The sequence below is a fragment of the Cavia porcellus genome, unplaced genomic scaffold, assembly GCF_034190915.1.
Source record: "Cavia porcellus strain 051 isolate PalLab524CR breed Dunkin Hartley unplaced genomic scaffold, mCavPor4.1 scaffold_60, whole genome shotgun sequence".
Taxonomy (NCBI): Eukaryota; Metazoa; Chordata; class Mammalia; order Rodentia; family Caviidae; genus Cavia; species Cavia porcellus.
Window position 1 is genome coordinate 1,897,629 of NW_026947543.1, and position 16,613 is coordinate 1,914,241.

Here is a 16,613-nt window from a genome sequence, read left to right on the forward strand (position 1 = left end):
AAATCCCCGGAGGGGGTGCGAGGTGAGGTCATGTATTCTCGATTTTGGGTAGCCTTGGGCCCCGGGGATAAAAATCTTTTAGCAGTTGTTGGGGCCTGTGGTGGCGGGGACGGCCTTGTTTCCGGTTTTAATTCTTTTTTGATAAACAAATATCCCCCTGAGTCTTTTCCACTTTGATAATATCTAAACCCCCAAGTTTTTCCGGTGATCCATGAAGGCTCTTGGGGGGTAAGGACCGTGAGTTGTAGGTTTAGGCAGGGTCCAGGTCCCTGGCTTGACTTGGCATCCCAAGCCCCACCATAACAAGTGGGGGGCTTTGGGCGAGCTCCAGTCAACTTTGAAAGACTAATGTGTTGGTCCCTTATGGTGGGTGTCCACGCAGTGGCCACCGTCTCACATCCCCAGTAAGCACAGTAATATTCTCCTGGGGAGTTACAATAGGTTCTCCCCTCCACTGAAGTTGGGCATAGGTAAACACCCTGAGATGGATCCATACAGGGGGCTTGAGGGACAATATCGCAGGAAAAGAAGGCAAAAGTGGGATTACCTGATCCTTCCCACTTGTCGACCACCTCTTGGTTGTCCCACTTAATTAATGACCAGATCCAAGGGCGGTGGGGGTTAGCTATCGCAGGGGTGACTAGCATTAACATGAGTAATCCCATTATAGCCCAGGGGGTTACAATCTGGGGTCTTTGTTGGATCATCTTGCAATAATACACAAGGGGAGCGTATAGAAACAGCATTAAAGAGTCTTTCGGCTCAGTTTAAGTTTCAAGGGGTTATCAAACCACTTGAGTTCCCAGGAGCTGTCCTCTGGCGCTGAAGCAGGCTTTAGATGTGACGCGTGGATCCAAGAGGCGACTCCGTCAACCTTTACCGCTGTAGGAGTAGTCAATAGGACCTGGTATGGTCCTTTCCAATGAGGCTGTAGAGTCTCTTGTTGGTGGCGCCGGACGAACACAAAGTCTCCCACCTGGTATGGATGTGGTGCGGGGAACTCACTGGGAGCATAGGCCGAGGCTAGCTGCGTCCACACGTCCCTCTGTAGATTGTCAAGGGCGATGAACCTGTCAGACAGGGAGGTTGGCAACGAGGCAGCATGCTCAGTTAAGGGAGTGAGATCTCGAATGGGGGGTGGAGTGCCAAAAAGGATTTCGAAGGGAGTAAGGTTAGGGGGTTTGGTAGACGGGGTGTTTCGCGCGCGAAAAAGGGCATACGGCAGGAGCATTGTCCAATCTTTTAAGCCAGTCTCATGAGCCAATTTAGTGAGGGTCTCCTTAATAGTTCTATTCATTCTTTCTACCTGTCCTGAACTTTGGGGTCTATAAGCACAATGTAACTTCCAATCAATCCCCAATATGTTGGCCAGTCCCTGACTTACCTTAGCCACAAACGCCGGTCCATTATCAGACCCTATTACCTTTGGCAATCCGAACCGGGGAAATATTTCTTCCATCAACTTTTTAGTTACCACGGCAGCAGTTTCCTTTTTGGTAGGAAAAGCCTCAGTCCATACAGAAAAGGTGTCTACAAAAACTAGCAGATATTTTAGTCCGCATCGGGCAGGCTTAACTTCTGTAAAGTCCACTTCCCAGTATTGTCCAGGTCTGGTGCCACGTAGCCTTTTGCCGGGGGCCAGCTTGGCAGGGTAGGCATTGGTCAATTGACATGCCTCACAATTAGCCACCACCCGATTGGCGACCTGACGTATGGCAGTGGGGGATGCCCCTGGGAAGTCTTGGCGTTGGGCCAGTAGGCTTAGCTTTTTAGCTCCCAAATGGGTGAGCCGGTGGGCCTGTTGTATGTAAGCAGTCAAATCAGGTGTTTCAGGGGTTTGGTTAATCTGAGCTTTCTCCTTTGGAGGAGAATCTTTGACATCAGTCGCCAACATTTGTGAGTCTCCCATGGCTGCAGATTTTGCTGCCTGATCGGCCAGGTTGTTTCCCCTTGTGACGGGATCAGTCCCTTTCTGGTGGCTGTTACAGTGTATTATCGCCACCTTCTGGGGCAACATAACTGCAGCGAGCAACTGGAGGATTTCCTGTTTGTGTTTTATTTCTTTTCCTGCGGAGGTCAGAAGCCCCCATGGCGGTATATGGCCCCGTGGATGTGGGCCGTTGCAAAGGCATATCGGCTATCCGTGTAAATGTTCGCTCGCTTTCCTTTAGCGAGCTCCAGAGCCTTAGTCAAAGCAATCAGTTCGGCCTTTTGGGCCGAGGACCCGTCCTCTAGTCTGGCTGTCCATATAACATTGGAATAATCAGTCACAGCCGCCCCCGCATACCGCTTACCTTGAATCAAAAAGCTACTCCCGTCAGTGAAGTAGGTCACCTCTGCATTGGGTAGGGGGCAATCCAATAAGTCCGGTCGTACTCCGGCCTCTTCTGCCAAGACGTCCTGGCAGGTATGGAGGACGGGTTCCGAAGCTTCTTCCGGCAGCAGAGTCGCCGGGTTGAGAGTCACCGGGGGTCCAAAAGTTATCTTGTCCTTGTTGAGCAAGAGGCTCTGATAATGAGTAACTCTGGCATTTGAGAGCCACCTGTCTGGAGGCTGGCGGATGATGCTTTCTAGCGTGTGCGGGGCAATGATTGTTATTTTTTGTCCCAAAGTCAATTTGTCAGCGTCTTTAATGAGTAAGGCAGCTGCTGCGATGGCCTTTAGGCAAGGTGGCCACCCGCTTGCCACCGTGTCCAGTCTTTTTGAGAGGTAAGCCACCGGACGCCTCCATGGCCCAAAGGCCTGGGTCAGTACTCCTCTCGCTATTCCTCTCTTTTCTTCAATGAAGAGAGTAAAGGGCTTATCCACATTAGGAAGAGCCAGGGCCGGAGCGGACAGGAGAGCCCGCTTGATGGCATCAAAGGCCTGCTGGTGATCTTTTTCCCAGATAAAGGGAGACCCCCCCTTCAGTAACGGATACAGGGGAGCTGCCAAAGTTGCGAATCCGGGGATCCACAACCGGCAAAACCCCGCAGTACCCAGGAACTCTCGTAATTGTTTTTGACTCTTTGGGGGGGGAATCTGGACCACAGTCTGTTTTCTGGCCTCAGTGAGCCACCTTTTTCCCCCTTTTAAGGAGTAACCCAGAAAAATTACCTCTCGCTTACAAATTTGAGCCTTTTTTGCTGATGCCCTATACCCCAGGATAGCCAACTCACGTAAAAGGTCCTGAGTTCCACTTGTGCAGTCACCCTCAGAGTCCGCAGCCAGCAGCAAGTCATCTACATATTGAAGAAGGGTGAGGCTTGGGTGTTGAGCCCGAAAGGGGGCTAAATCCTTATGTAGGGCTTCATCAAAGATGGTTGGGCTGTTTTTGAAGCCCTGTGGGAGGCGCATCCAGGTTAGTTGTCCCGCGGACCCAGTCTCAGGGTCCGTCCATTCAAATGCAAATAAGGGCTGGCTATCTTTGTGTAAAGGCAAACAGAAAAAGGCATCCTTTAAATCCAGAACAGTGTACCAAGTCCTTGACGGATTTAACCCGCTGAGGAGATTATAGGGATTGGGTACGGTGGGGTGAATGTCTTCTACCCTGCTATTGACCTCCCTTAGGTCCTGTACCGGTCTGTAGTCATTCGTCCCGGGCTTTCTGACCGGGAGTAACGGAGTATTCCATGCAGACCGACAAGGAGTTAATACCCCTTGATCTAAAAGTCTCTGTATGTGCACCTTAATCCCTAGGTGAGCTTCTCTATTAATGGGATATTGCTTAACCCGAATAGGGGAGGCAGTGGTTTTTAAAGTAACCACTACAGGCGGTTGCTGGCTTGCCAGCCCGAGTCCAGCCGTCTCGGCCCAGGATTCTTTAAAATCAGTTAGCCAGGCTGGGGCGATAGGCTGGGGATCCTGGTGGTCGTAGAGCCTATATTCATCTTCCAGTGTTAGAGATAACACCGTAACCATAGGTTGCCCAACCTTTGGGTTACGGAATGTCACTTGAGGTCCTTGGGGCTCAAAGGAAATCTTTGCCCCCAGTTTGGTTAATAAGTCCCGTCCCAGGAGGGGAGCAGGACATTCGGGAATAACCAGAAAGGAGTGTTTTACTTTTCCCTTGCCTAAGTCAACTGTGCGCTCAGTGGTCCACGAGCGATATTTGCTCCCATTAGCCCCTTGAACTAATGATTTCTTAGTTGAAAGGGCCCCTAAGGGGGCTTGTAAGGCCGAATAAACAGCTCCCGTATCGACCTCGAATTCCACGGGAGTCCCCTCCACTTTAAACATTACCCTGAGCTCGGGGAGGGGATCCGAGCCCCGAAGTCCCTAGTCTTCTTCATCCAGGGCGAGCATGGGGGCTCGGGATCGCTGTGAGGACTGCCTTTCTCGTTCTTCTTTGGCCCGTTTTTTTTTTTTTAACTTTTCACAGTCTTTGATCAGGTGTCCTTTTTCCTTACAATATGCACATTGGTCAGGGTCTAATGGAGGGCGAGTGGGCTTTCCCTTTCCTGGCTCAGGTTTTCCCTGAATAACTGTGGCCAACATCTTAGTTAATTCCTTGTTTCATCTTTTGTCCCTAGCTAACTCTTTCTCTTCCTCTGTCTCCCGCTTATAGTAGACTTTTTCAGCTTCCTTAACAAGATCCCTCAGAGTCAGGTCTTGGAGACCATCTAGCCTTTGGAGCTTACGTCTTATATCAGGGGCCGATTGCCCTATGAAGGCCATAGCTATCGAGCCTTGTCGGCCTTCCTCCTCAGGGTTAAAAGGCGTATATCGCCGGTAAGCTTCCATCAGGCGTTCTAGAAAAACTGAGGGAGTCTCAGTAGGTCCTTGGGTAACTTCTCTTACCTTGGCCAGATTAGTGGGGTGCCTTGCGGCCGCCCGGAGACCTGCCATTAGAGTCTGGCAATAGATAGAAAGATGCTGCCTACCGGCAGGTGAGTTGGGTTCCCAGTTGGGGCGCTTTAAGTGGAAGAAGTCATCGATCCGGTCTGGTCTCTGGGTGGGTCTGCCATCCTCTCTGGGAACAGCTTTCTGGGCTTCCAGGAGGATGCGGTCTCTTTCCTCAGTGGTGAACAGGACCCCTAGGAGCTGTTGACAGTCGTCCCAGGTGGGTTGGTGGGAGAACATAACAGAATCCATTAGACCTGTTAGCTTAGAAGGATCATCAGAAAAAGGAGGGTTATTGTTTTTCCAGTTATAGAGATCTGAGGTAGAAAAAGGCCAGTACTGTAAAGCGGGCATCTGCCCTCCATCTGTCCCATCGTCTATCATGGGCCCATAGGGACGGAGAGGGAGGGTAACGACTGGATCCTCAGGCCGTAGCTTGCTCCGAGTGTTCTGGGCTGGGCCCGTGGGCCCCGGAGGTGTGGGCTCGGGGCAAGCCATCGCAGGGAGTGGGGGATATAGAGGGGACGGGGGTATCGGAGGAGAAGGGGAATTTAGCTCAGGTGAAGAGGGGGCTGACGGAGAAGCAGCACACGATCCGGACGAGGAGGCTGGAGAAGAGAGTGGGTACGGAGGAGGTTGAGTCAGCTGGGAAGGAGGAGGCTGGTCATAGTCGAGTAAGGGTAGATCAGGCTGAGACTCGGGCAGGACCGGAGCCGAAGTGGGAGGTCCTTTCAGAGCTAAAAGCTTTGGTACAGATGAGTCAGAAGGGGGAAGAAAGGATTTTACCCATAATGGGGGTTCCTCCCTGAGGTCCTGCCATACCAGGATGTAAGCGACCTGATCAGGGTGCCCCCTTTGTCCGGGGCGGAAGATGACGTCCTTAACTGCTAGAATGAGGGGCAGATGAAAAGTCCCCTCTGGTGGCCATCCCACAGAGAAAGCAGGCCACTCAGTCGAGCAGAAATCCTGCCACTTACTCTTCTTGACCTGCAAGGAGAGATCGTGAGCCCTCTTCCGCACCTCCGACCAATGGTCGAGGGTGAGGGACAATGGGGATGAGGTCGATTGTCCCATGATGTTCTATTGTCACAGGGCGGTTAACGCAAGCGCGGTACAACAAATAACCAAACACAGCACCCACGACACACAAGACAATCAGGCCGGCCACTTCATTCACATGCATAGGCATCAGTTTCACTCCAAATGAGACACCTTACAGGGTGTCTCCAGATTGGCCCGGGCGGACCACAGACTGGGAATCGAAATCCCCCAGAGGAGTCACCTCAAAGGGTGTCTCCAGATTGGCCCAGATGGACCACAGATTGGGAATCGAAATTCCCCAGATCGATAGGGAGGCCCTATCGCAGATGGTGAACCACGGAAACCGTGTGGGGCGTCCCCCAGTCACCAGGGAACAGAGTACGAAACAGATAACAAAAATTGCCCCTAGATCGGAGCCGTATGGCTCGGGGCGTAAACACCGGTGGTATGAAAAGCGACCAGTCGTACTCACCCGCAGAGCCGTTGGGGTCACCTCCCGTGAGACGTGCTTATCTCGGTGGGACCTCCACGATGTTAGGGCCAACGCCGCAGGGAAAGAGACCCCAAGGACTCAACTCTTGGTGAGGAAAAAAAAGTTTATTTCCATGCGCATGGGGTCCCTCAGGCAAACGAGTGCGGAGGGGCCCCGAGGGGAATTTGTGCAGGGTTTTTAAAGGTACAAGCAGGAGGCAAGCAAGTTTACAGAAGCAAATCGCATTGGTTAATTTTGAACGGCACAGGACTTGGCTAACGCTGATTTGAGGGTCTGGGGCTGAGTAACCATGGAGACCGAGGGTCTTGGGTTGACCTTAGAGTGCCAGGTGCCCCCTGGTCCTGTTTATACAGTACATTCTTTTGCTTATCACTATCTTTACAGAGAACAGAACATCTAGTGGTTAATGGCTAGCAGAGACATTCCTTTCTGCCCTGCTCTGATTATATCCTGGGAAAGGTTTAGGGAGTGAAGCATTCTTTACTGCTCTGTTTTATAACTCTGGGAGGGGGTTGTAGCAGGGGGGTCGACTCTCACAACTTCATGTGTCTCCGTGGAAATTCCACCAATGGGAAACTCTCGCTGTAGTCATCTCCAAGTGTTGCTGCGTAAGAAAATATAACTAACAAAGGATGTGGTTTCAAGCAGAATGAGGAAAGGAGGGATTATCTTTATTTCAGTGCAGGTTGACCTTTCAAAGAAACAGTAATTCCTATCAAATAGGAGGTAAAATCTTTTGTAAAGAGACATGGACATGACACACTCAACTTTATGTCACTTTTTTAAAAACGCCAAGGGCATTTGAGAAATTCTTCACTGCTGAATTGTCCCTTTTTGCAAATTTCTCTTAGGTAAGACACTCCAGCTTCTTCAAACCATGGTACAGTTCCTTCCATGTAAAAAACCAAAGCAAAAAACAAAATAAATTAAAACAAATCCCATCAAATTACATTTGAGAGCACACAGTTGCTCAGCAGGCCCACTATTCAAGAAGCTAGAGGTACAGAATCCTCAGCCTTCAGCCCATGGCCTGAACTTTTGTCTCTATCATGGCCCCTCAATTCCCTGGCATGTCCATATTAACTCATGAATCTTTACTCATTTCCTCTTCAAATGCACAGGATCCAATATATTTGAACCCTGTTCACCTGGGCTGCAATCATCCAAGGACACACCAGAGGAAGTGCAGCCACTCCCTTGCCTGGGGCCTTAGAGCTTATCACAATAGAAATGGACACCTGAACAAGGGGAGCCAAAACAAAGAGAGGTATATTCCTAAAGCCTGAAGCACAGAAGCTACCTATAGACCGGTAGTGGGATTTCACAAATTATGTAAGAATCTCTGTGCACATGCTTGGCATGCCCCCTCATGCCTATAATCCCAGCAATCTGGGGGCTGACCTGGATGGATCCTTGGGAGTTCCAGTCCATCTTGGGCTACGAATTTATCTCAAGGCCTCTTTCAACAACTACATAAGATGCTGTTTCCAAAAAGAGGACAACATTAAACTAGACACACTTGGTCTAGGTCCCTGGGTTCACTACATGAGTTGTGGAGTCTAAATATTCCATGCCATGAGAAAATACCTGGGATTTCTAGTGAAAGGGGCATTTGCATCCCTTTTCTAAGGGTTTCCCTTTCACCATTTTACAGTTGAATTCTGGGAAAACCTGCTGGTGTTAAGGTATTGAGCTAGTACCTCATGTTTAGTGTTCAGGGTTATGCTGGAATGGCTGCAGACCTCCTTGAAATAGCGATTGCAGACAAGTGAACCCCAAGGAAGCTGGATAGTTGAAGCAGGCACTCCAAATATTCATGCACTGCAAGGATTCACTTTCATTTTGGGTCTCATCTTCTGGTTGCTGGCTTTTAGTGCTAACTGATACTACCATGGTGGCAGTAATCCAGCAGAGACTGCATGTATGGTTTGCAGGTTTGCTTCCCAAGCCACCAGAAACTTGGCAGAACCCAAATCATTGTGGCATTTTCTTTCCTCCCTTGAAACATTTGGCTTTCTAAGTTTGATAACTGAATAGACTGGGCTAGTCACCTTTGGACCCCATATACCAGAAACAGAGCTAAAGACAGAGCCAATTACTTCCCTCCACTTGTCGAAATATGTCAAATATGCTTGATCACCACAAGTTCAAAGAAAATTCTGAGGCAACTTAGAGAGGTGAATCAAATACGGCATGATTGGAATGGCTGTGGTTGTATGAGGTGGAAAGCTGCAGAGTTGGGCTGAAACTGTTCACAGAAATCCACAGGCTTGTGGTTGCCAGGCAACCACACTGGGCTGAGATTGGCTAAACATCCCTGTGAGGTGGATTTTAGGCTCTAGGTTTGAAAATTTAAAAGACTGGAATAGTCAAGTTTGGAACCCATAGACCTCAGACATACCAAAAGGTTTTCCAATTACTTCCCTCCACTTCTCAAAATATGTCAAATTTTCTTGATCACTACAACTGTAAAAAAAAATTCTGAGGCAACATAGAGAGGCTAATCAAATACTGCATGATTGGAATGACTGTGGTTGTATGAGGTGGAAAGCTGCAGAGTTGGGCTGAAACAGTTCACAGAAATCCACAAGCTTGTGGTTGCCAGGCAACCACAATGGGCTGTGATTGGCTGAGCACCATTGTGAGCTGGACTTTAGGCTCTAGGATACAAGTGTGCAGTAGGAGACCTGAGTCACAATGCTGGGCATTGCCATGGAGACCTCAGTGGCACAGAGGACCTTGTAGGGCAAGATTTAAATAGGATGAATATTCTTGGCCTGGTATGCCACAATATTCTCTCTGAAGGCTTCACTACTCAGAATTAGTGGATGGAAATGCTTTCCAATCTACACATTGATGTACTTTCAATGGGATATTAAATATGCCAGGGCCTGGCAGATGACCTCTGCCATGTCCTATCCTTGAGCATACGCTTTTCCCTTGTCATGTCAGTCATTTGGCTGAGTTCTGTTCCCTAAGCTATTCAGTCAAGACTTGCTGGCATCATTCACCTGCAGAATAAGAGCTTTCTGTGAAATTTCTCAGCAGAAATCCTCTGCAAGCACATAGCTTTGGATATGAGAGACAGTGGTGGAAGTTGAATTTCAAGGGCAGATATTTGAAAACAATGAAACAAGCCCGAATAAGATCTTTACATGTTTCCCACATGAATATGTTTGGAAATATGGGGGAAGATGGAGATCAAGGCTGGGAAGAGTGCACACCCATTTCAAGGTACAAAAACCAGGGAAAAACAAGGGCAAGCAAGAGAGCTGGTTAATCTGATGTAAAAATCTTTGATGATGAAAGGAAAATTATATTCTCATGATGATATAATCAGGCTGTAGAAGTGAAGTTCTCATGTGGGTTGTCCTATGTGTGGCCTTCTGCATTGGGCAGTGGATGCAGGACAGGAGATCTTCAAATAAATCTGGTGGAACACAAAATACTGAAAAAAATATTCAGCCTGAATCCTGTGTATTCCTTCCCTTTGAGAACATATATGGATAATGTACGAAGTTTCAAAAGAGAAAATGTCTATTGGGTCATGGTTTCAACAATGAAATGGTCACTTCACATAACATTTTGAATTTTGCTTTCACAGTTGCTCATGTACCAGGCCTGAGTAAAACAGAATGCAGAGTAAGCCTCATCAATAGTTGTGCATTCCATAAGTGGTTTTAAAACCAGTGAAACCCTTTGGACTTAGTGTTTGTATTTAATTGGTTGATTGGTTTTGCAAATTGTTTGTTTTACTATTTTTAACTTTGTGAGTCAGGGAAGCCCTCACTCATAGTGATTTCGACCTCTCCAAAAGCTCTGAAGTTATTCATGTAACAGCTATTACATGCTATAAGTTTCTCCTATTAAAACTTGAAAGACTAACAGACTCTGCTACTTTTCATCTAAATTCAGTGTTGGGCTAAGTTCAGGGTTGGACTTTTTACAAGTCCTTTGAAATGTGTCCTCCTCTAGTCACTGGTCGTGCTGGAATTTACTTTCTTGTGAAGACAGGATTTGAGCAAATTGACACAAGTAAAGTTTGCCACTACTCTGGACACCTGGTTAAATATCGAGTTCCCTAAATGGTGTGTGTTTTACTTTGATCTCTGCTGACACTTTGCTCATCCAGTTAGAACCACAGGGCTCCAGGCCATAGCGTTCCAGGCCTAAACAAGAAAATTTCCATTCCGTTTGGGAGTTCATTCGTCTCTCATAATTACTTTTTCCACAAATGTGTGCGTCAGGCGAGGCCCTGTCCAAATGCGGAGAGGCCCATTTTCATTCACTCACTTTCAGACTTTCTAAGATTTTCAGTTACTAGAGATTTGCCCAGACTTGCCATTGTCAAGGGACAGTGCACTTCACTTGAAATTGTGCAGTATTACTTCATGTGTCTCCGTGGAAATTCCACCAATGGGAAACTCTCGCTGTAGTCATCTCCAAGTGTTGCTGCGTAAGAAAATATAACTAACAAAGGATGTGGTTTCAAGCAGAATGAGGAAAGGAGGGATTATCTTTATTTCAGTGCAGGTTGACCTTTCAAAGAAACAGTAATTCCTATCAAATAGGAGTTAAAATCTTTTGTAAAGAGACATGGACATGACACACTCAACTTTATGTCACTTTTTTTAAAACGCCAAGGGCATTTGAGAAATTCTTGGCTGATGAATTGTCCCTTTTTGCAAATTTCTCTTAGGTAAGACACTCCAGCTTGTTCAAACCATGGTACAGTTCCTTCCATGTAAAAAACCAAAGCAAAAAACAAAATAAATTAAAACAAAACCCATCAAATTACATTTGAGAACACACAATTGCTCAGCAGGCCCACTATTCAAGAAGCTAGAGGTACAGAATCCTCAGCCTTCAGCCCATGGCCTGAAGTTTTGTCTCCATCATGGCCCCTCAATTCCCTGGCATGTCCATATTAACTCATGAATCTTTACTCATTTCCTCTTCAAATGCACAGGATCCAATATATTTGAACCCTGTTCACCTGGGCTGCAATCATCCAAGGACACACCAGAGGAAGGACAGCCACTCCTTGCCTGGGGCCTTAGAGCTTATCACAATAGAAATGGACACCTGAACAAGGGGAGCCAAAACAAAGAGAGGTATATTCCTAAAGCCTGAAGCACAGAAGCTACCTATAGACCGGTAGTGGGATTTCACAAATTATGTAAGAATCTCTGTGCACATGCTTGGCATGCCCCCTCATGCCTATAATCCCAGCAATCTGGGGGCTGACCTGGATGGATCCTTGGGAGTTCCAGTCCATCTTGGGCTACGAATTTATCTTAAGGCCTCTTTCAACAACTACATAAGATGCTGTTTCCAAAAAGAGGACAACATTAAACTAGACACACTTGGTCTAGGTCCCTGGGTTCACTACATGAGTTGTGGAGTCTAAATATTCCATGCCATGAGAAAATACCTGGGATTTCTAGTGAAAGGGGCATTTGCATCCCTTTTCTAAGGGTTTCCCTTTCACCATTTTACAGTTGAATTCTGGGAAAACCTGCTGGTGTTAAGGTATTGAGCTAGTACCTCATGTTTAGTGTTCAGGGTTATGCTGGAATGGCTGCAGACCTCCTTGAAATAGCGATTGCAGACAAGTGAACCCCAAGGAAGCTGGATAGTTGAAGCAGGCACTCCAAATATTCATGCACTGCAAGGATTCACTTTCATTTTGGGTCTCATCTTCTGGTTGCTGGCTTTTAGTGCTAACTGATACTACCATGGTGGCAGTAATCCAGCAGAGACTGCATGTATGGTTTGCAGGTTTGCTTCCCAAGCCACCAGAAACTTGGCAGAACCCAAATCATTGTGGCATTTTCTTTCCTCCCTTGAAACATTTGGCTTTCTAAGTTTGATACCTGAATAGACTGGGCTAGTCACCTTTGGACCCCATATACCACAAACAGAGCTAAAGACAGAGCCAATTACTTCCCTCCACTTGTCGAAATATGTCAAATTTGCTTGATCACCACAAGTTCAAAGAAAATTCTGAGGCAACTTAGAGAGGTGAATCAAATACTGCATGATTGGAATGGCTGTGGTTGTATGAGGTGGAAAGCTGCAGAGTTGGGCTGAAACTGTTCACAGAAATCCACAGGCTTGTGGTTGCCAGGCAACCACACTGGGCTGAGATTGGCTGAACATCCCTGTGAGGTGGATTTTAGGCTCTAGGTTTGAAAATTTTTAAGGACTGGGATAGTCAAGTTTGGAACCCATAGACCTCAGACATACCAAAAGGTTTTCCAATTACTTCCCTCCACTTCTCAAAATATGTCAAATTTTCTTGATCACTACAACTGTAAAAAAAAATTCTGAGGCAACATAGAGAGGCTAATCAAATACTGCATGATTGGAATGACTGTGGTTGTATGAGGTGGAAAGCTGCAGAGTTGGGCTGAAACAGTTCACAGAAATCCACAAGCTTGTGGTTGCCAGGCAACCACAATGAGCTGTGATTGGCTGAGCACCATTGTGAGCTGGACTTTAGGCTCTAGGATACAAGTGTGCAGTAGGAGACCTGAGTCACAATGCTGGGCATTGCCATGGAGACCTCAGTGGCACAGAGGACCTTGTAGGGCAAGATTTAAATAGGATGAATATTCTTGGCCTGGTATGCCACAATATTCTCTCTGAAGGCTTCACTGCTCAGAATTAGTGGATGGAAATGCTTTCCAATCTACACATTGATGTACTTTCAATGGGATATTAAATATGCCAGGGCCTGGCAGATGACCTCTGCCATGTCCTATCCTTGAGCATACGCTTTTCCCTTGTCATGTCAGTCATTTGGCTGAGTCCTGTTCCCTAAGCTATTCAGTCAAGACTTGCTGGCATCATTCACCTGCAGTATAAGAGCTTTCTGTGAAATTTCTCAGCACAAATCCTCTGCAAGCACATAGCTTTGGATATGAGAGACAGTGGTGGAAGTTGAATTTCAAGGGCAGATATTTGAAAACAATGAAACAAGCCCGAATAAGATCTTTACATGTTTCCCAGATGAATATGTTTGGAAATATGGGGGAAGATGGAGATCAAGGCTGGGAAGAGTGCACACCCATTTCAAGGTACAAAAACCAGGGAAAAACAAGGGCAAGCAAGAGAGCTGGTTAATCTGATGTAAAAATCTTTGATGATGAAAGGAAAATTATATTCTCATGATGATATAATCAGGCTGTAGAAGTGAAGTTCTCATGTGGGTTGTCCTATGTGTGGCCTTCTGCATTGGGCAGTGGATGCAGGACAGGAGATCTTCAAATAAATCTGGTGGAACACAAAATACTGAAAAAAATATTCAGCCTGAATCCTGTGTATTCCTTCCCTTTGAGAACATATATGGATAATGTACGAAGTTTCAAAAGAGAAAATGTCTATTGGGTCATGGTTTCAACAATGAAATGGTCACTTCACATAACATTTTGAATTTTGCTTTCACAGTTGCTCATGTACCAGGCCTGAGTAAAGCAGAATGCAGAGTAAGCCTCATCAATAGTTGTGCATTCCATAAGTGGTTTTAAAACCAGTGAAACCCTTTGGACTTAGTGTTTGTATTTAATTGGTTGATTGGTTTTGCAAATTGTTTGTTTTCCTATTTTTAACTTTGTGAGTCAGGGAAGCCCTCACTCATAGTGATTTCGACCTCTCCAAAAGCTCTGAAGTTATTCATGTAACAGCTATTACATGCTATAAGTTTCTCCTATTAAAACTTGAAAGACTAACAGACTCTGCTACTTTTCATCTAAATTCAGTGTTGGGCTAAGTTCAGGGTTGGACTTTTTACAAGTCCTTTGAAATGTGTCCTCCTCTAGTCACTGGTCGTGCTGGAATTTACTTTCTTGTGAAGACAGGATTTGAGCAAATTGACACAAGTACAGTTTGCCACTACTCTGGACACCTGGTTAAATATCGAGTTCCCTAAATGGTGTGTGTTTTACTTTGATCTCTGCTGACACTTTGCTCATCCAGTTAGAACCACAGGGCTCCAGGCCATAGCGTTCCAGGCCTAAACAAGAAAATTTCCATTCCGTTTGGGAGTTCATTTGTCTCTCATAATTACTTTTTCCACAAATGTGCGCGTCAGGAGAGGCCCTGTCCAAATGCGGAGAGGCCCATTTTCATTCACTCACTTTCAGACTTTCTAAGATTTTCAGTTACTAGAGATTTGCCCAGACTTGCCATTGTCAAGGGACAGTGCACTTCACTTGAAATTGTGCAGTATTACTTCATGTGTCTCCGTGGAAATTCCACCAATGGGAAACTCTCGCTGTAGTCATCTCCAAGTGTTGCTGCGTAAGAAAATATAACTAACAAAGGATGTGGTTTCAAGCAGAATGAGGAAAGGAGGGATTATCTTTATTTCAGTGCAGGTTGACCTTTCAAAGAAACAGTAATTCCTATCAAATAGGAGGTAAAATCTTTTGTAAAGAGACATGGACATGACACACTCAACTTTATGTCACTTTTTTTAAAACGCCAAGGGCATTTGAGAAATTCTTGGCTGCTGAATTGTCCCTTTTTGCAAATTTCTCTTAGGTAAGACACTCCAGCTTCTTCAAACCATGTTACAGTTCCTTCCATGTAAAAAACCAAAGCAAAAAACAAAATAAATTAAAACAAAACCCATCAAATTACATTTGAGAACACACAATTGCTCAGCAGGCCCACTATTCAAGAAGCTAGAGGTACAGAATCCTCAGCCTTCAGCCCATGGCCTGAAGTTTTGTCTCTATCATGGCCCCTCAATTCCCTGGCATGTCCACATTAACTCATGAATCTTTACTCATTTCCTCTTCAAATGCACAGGATCCAATATATTTGAACCCTGTTCACCTGGGCTGTAATCATCCAAGGACACACCAGAGGAAGGGCAGCCACTCCCTTGCCTGGGGCCTTGGAGCTTATCACAATAGAAATGGACACCTGAACAAGGGGAGCCAAAACAAAGAGAGGCATATTCCTAAAGCCTGAAGCACAGAAGCTACCTATAGACCAGTAGTGGGATTTCACAAATTATGTAAGAATCTCTGTGCACATGCTTGGCATGGTCCCTCATGCCTATAATCCCAGCAATCTGGGGGCTGAGGTGGATGGATCCTTGGGAGTTCCAGTCCATCTTGGGCTACGAATTTATCTCAAGGCCTCTTTCAACAACTACATAAGATGCTGTTTCCAAAAAGAGGACAACATTAAACTAGACACACTTGGTCTAGGTCCCTGGGTTCACTACATGAGTTGTGGAGTCTAAATATTCCATGCCATGAGAAAATACCTGGGATTTCTAGTGAAAGGGGCATTTGCATCCCTTTTCTAAGGGTTTCCCTTTCACCATGTTACAGTTGAATCTGGGAAAACCTGCTGGTGATAAGGTATTGAGCTAGTACCTCATGTTTAGTGTTCAGGGTTATGCTGGAATGTCTGCAGACCTCCTTGAAATAGCGATTGCAGACAAGTGAACCCCGAGGAAGCTGGATAGTTGAAGCAGGCACTCCAAATATTCATGCACTGCAAGGATTCACTTTCATTTTGGGTCTCATCTTCTGGTTGCTGGCTTTAAGTGCTAACTGATACTACCATGGTGGCAGTAATCCAGCAGAGACTGCATGTATGGTTTGCAGGTTTGCTTCCCAAGCCACCAGAAACTTGGCAGAACCCAAATCATTGTGGCATTTTCTTTCCTCCCTTGAAACATTTGGCTTTCTACGTTTGATAACTGAATAGACTGGGCTAGTCAACTTTGGACAACATATACCACAAACAGAGCTAAAGACAGAGCCAATTACTTCCCTCCACTTGTCAAAATATGTCAAATTTGCTTGATCACCACAAGTTCAAAGAAAATTCTGAGGCAACTTAGAGAGGTGAATCAAATACTGCATGATTGGAATGGCTGTGGTTGTATGAGGTGGAAAGCTGCAGAGTTGGGCTGAACCTGTTCACAGAAATCCACAGGCTTGTGGTTGCCAGGCAACCACACTGGGCTGCGATTGGCTGAACATCCCTGTGAGGTGGATTTTAGGCTCTAGGTTTGAAAATTTAAAAGACTGGGATAGTCAAGTTTGGAACCCATAGACCTCAGCCATACCAAAAGGTTTTCCAATTACTTCCCTCCACTTCTCAAAATATGTCAAATTTTCTTGATCACTACAACTGTAAAAAAAAATTCTGAGGGAACATAGAGAGGCTAATCAAATACTGCATGATTGGAATGGCTGTGGTTGTATGAGGTGGAAAGCTGCAGAGTTGG

The 16,613-nt window shown here is 46.0% G+C and overlaps 1 protein-coding gene across 1 annotated transcript; it reads right to left on the reverse strand.

Annotated features, from left to right (window-relative positions):
* Positions 1 to 745: 745 nt before the first annotated feature.
* LOC106026691 (uncharacterized) lies at positions 746 to 6,028 on the reverse strand. The gene is given in 5 exon segments (XM_063244455.1): positions 746 to 882; positions 1,006 to 1,070; positions 1,104 to 2,088; positions 2,091 to 4,312; positions 4,352 to 6,028. Coding segments are annotated over 5 exon segments (4,953 nt in total). The 5' UTR covers positions 5,896 to 6,028.
* Positions 6,029 to 16,613: the final 10,585 nt, after the last annotated feature.